The 2,236-nt window shown below is 49.2% G+C and overlaps 1 protein-coding gene across 2 annotated transcripts in view; it reads left to right on the top strand.

Annotated features, from left to right (window-relative positions):
* Positions 1-6: 6 nt before the first annotated feature.
* LOC119362167 (NAD-dependent protein deacetylase SRT1) overlaps positions 7-2,236 on the top strand; it is a 9,658-nt gene continuing 7,428 nt past the window's right edge. For both annotated transcript variants that reach the window (XM_037627365.1, XM_037627364.1), the window contains exons 1-2: positions 7-119; positions 1,428-1,578. In XM_037627365.1, coding sequence (XP_037483262.1) covers positions 1,480-1,578 — 99 coding nt within the window. In that variant the 5' untranslated portion in view covers positions 7-119; positions 1,428-1,479. The remainder of the gene's footprint in view (positions 120-1,427; positions 1,579-2,236) is intronic.

The raw sequence follows: 2,236 nt of genomic DNA, 5'->3' as shown, positions 1-2,236 counted from the left end.
GTCTTCATTTCCCCACCGTCCTCCCTCCTCTCTCCCCGCCGCTCGCTGCTCCCATACCCGCCTCCCGCTGCCGGGGCAGACTGGACTGGAGATCTGCACTTGATTCGCCTATCTCGTCGGTAAGCACGCTCCGCGGACGCTTGATTCCAAAGCATTTTTGCTCGTCGTGTTCCTTTTCCCCGTTCCTGCCAAGCAGAAATCGATGGACTGTGTTAGGTTTTCGACATTAGGGGGGAATTATGCAGGCGGCGTTGATGTAGTGTCAGGAACTTGCCGGTGGGGGGAATGGACCAGCTCGCCTGTGCAAAGATGAAATTTTTGGGGGAACGATTGCTTGACCCAATCCCCTACTTGTTAGGCCCTTTTTCCGCCCAGCTCCTGGCAGCCGCATACCTACCACCTTCCGGCCGCAGGACAGGATGGCCTCCGTCTCCCAGGACGAACTTGCTCTCCTCTCTGGCAGGGAGCTCGTGGCCCACCTCGCCAACTCCTGCCTCAGGGCCGACTTTGAGGTGGTTGCGCGCGTCCTTGATGCGCGGGACCGCAAGCTTGCCAAGGACAAGGCCGCACTAAAGGCCGTGCTCGCTGACCTTGACGCTGCGAGGGCGCAGGAGCGCGAGGTCGCTGAGGCCAATTCCAAATTGGAGGCCGTCGTCCTGCAGAAGAAGCACGAGGCGGCCTTGCACTCGCGCCGCCGACCGCTGGGCAATGCCAAGGAGGTGGCCCTCCTGTTCGGGGGCTCGGTACGCCGGGACGAGTCGCTAGTCGAGGAGGCGCATGAGGGGGAGGTGGAAGACCTCGACGATACTGACCTCTGCGTGCCTGACTGTGTGTGGGAGAGCCGTGGTGGCGGTGGGATGGAATGCAACGGAGTAAGGAGAGGTCCAATGGCGGCGAGGCGGAATGCGGCCGTGGCAGGGGAGGCGCGAAGGCGGGCGGCTGTCGCCGTGTTGGAGGAGATGGGCCCTGCTCAGCTCGGGCAGGGTGAGGGGTGAGTCATGTTTCTTGCTCTAAGTTGCCCAGCTTGATGAATTGCCATAAGGGCAAGGTGATCTTTTCACTTTTGTGACTAGTTAGTCATTGTGCTTGAAAACTGCTTAAGCGTGCAACTGTGGTTTTAGCCAAGTGGTAAGTGCTACTCCCTCTGTTTACAAGTATAAGATGTTCTAACTTTTTTCCGAATCGGATGTATATAGACATGTTTTAGTATGTTTATTCGTTCATTTCAGTCTTTATCTAGTCGATACTGAAATATCCAAAATATCTTATATTTCTGAAACAGAGGTTGTGTACTTTACTAAAACAATGTACAAGGTTGTATATGATCAAGTGCCAAAGTAGAAAGTGATATATGATCAAATTCCCCTATCAAATACTGTTGTCCACAGAATAATTACTGCAATGAACAGTCATTTTGCTTCTTTTAGATCGACCAGGAAGACAGCAACGGGTTTGGAGAACCTCAAGAAGAGCCGAGAGATGTCGCTAGGCTATGCAGAGAAGCTGTCTTACCGAGAGGATGTGGGCACTGTGGGCATGCCTGAGAAGTTCGACTCCCCCAAACTCCTCCAAGGGAAGGTTGATTATTTTGCCTACTTCCAAACCCTTTTTTCGTTTTGTTTGCTCAGGCAATAAGTGACCTGTTGTTTATGGCTTTATGCTTCCCTTTTGTTAGGCTAATTATTTCTTGCATTTTTTTTGGGCGCTATTACTTATCATTGGCTAAGAATAAAGAGAGAAATATTTTTTACCGTAGCGTTCTTTTTTGTGGTTTGTGCAATCAAGACCCATGTGTGCCACTGCTATAAAATTAATAGTGTTGGAGAAGTTGTGGTTAGATAAGTTAATATCAAATTTGGAAACAATTATTTCATGAAAGAACCAGTGTTTTGGGAACTGAGTAGCTACTGCTTGCAAAATTATATCGTGTTACCGTTACATTGGTTTTATAGTTGAATAAATGAAGGAAATAGATATTGAGGCTGTGTGAAACTTGTCGGGCCTACAATTTCTTGGTTGCAGGGTTTCTAACCTCGTGTGATAATTTCAGGCAGAACATGCCCCATGCACACCCTTCAGTATGTTCTGTAGTGCATAATACCATTCCTTCATGCTGAGGAATTGTTTGTAGTCTAATCCAGGAGTCTAGTTACTATGTACTGAAGGGCATAGTGTTTAGAGAACAGGGAAAACGCGAAACCACCAGATTGAAACCATTATTGTCAGCAATTATGAC

Source organism: Triticum dicoccoides, chromosome 2B (assembly GCF_002162155.2).
Source record: "Triticum dicoccoides isolate Atlit2015 ecotype Zavitan chromosome 2B, WEW_v2.0, whole genome shotgun sequence".
NCBI lineage: Eukaryota > Viridiplantae > Streptophyta > Magnoliopsida > Poales > Poaceae > Triticum > Triticum dicoccoides.
Note: the sequence above shows the minus strand (reverse complement) of the source record. Positions and strands in the feature narration are given on the sequence as shown.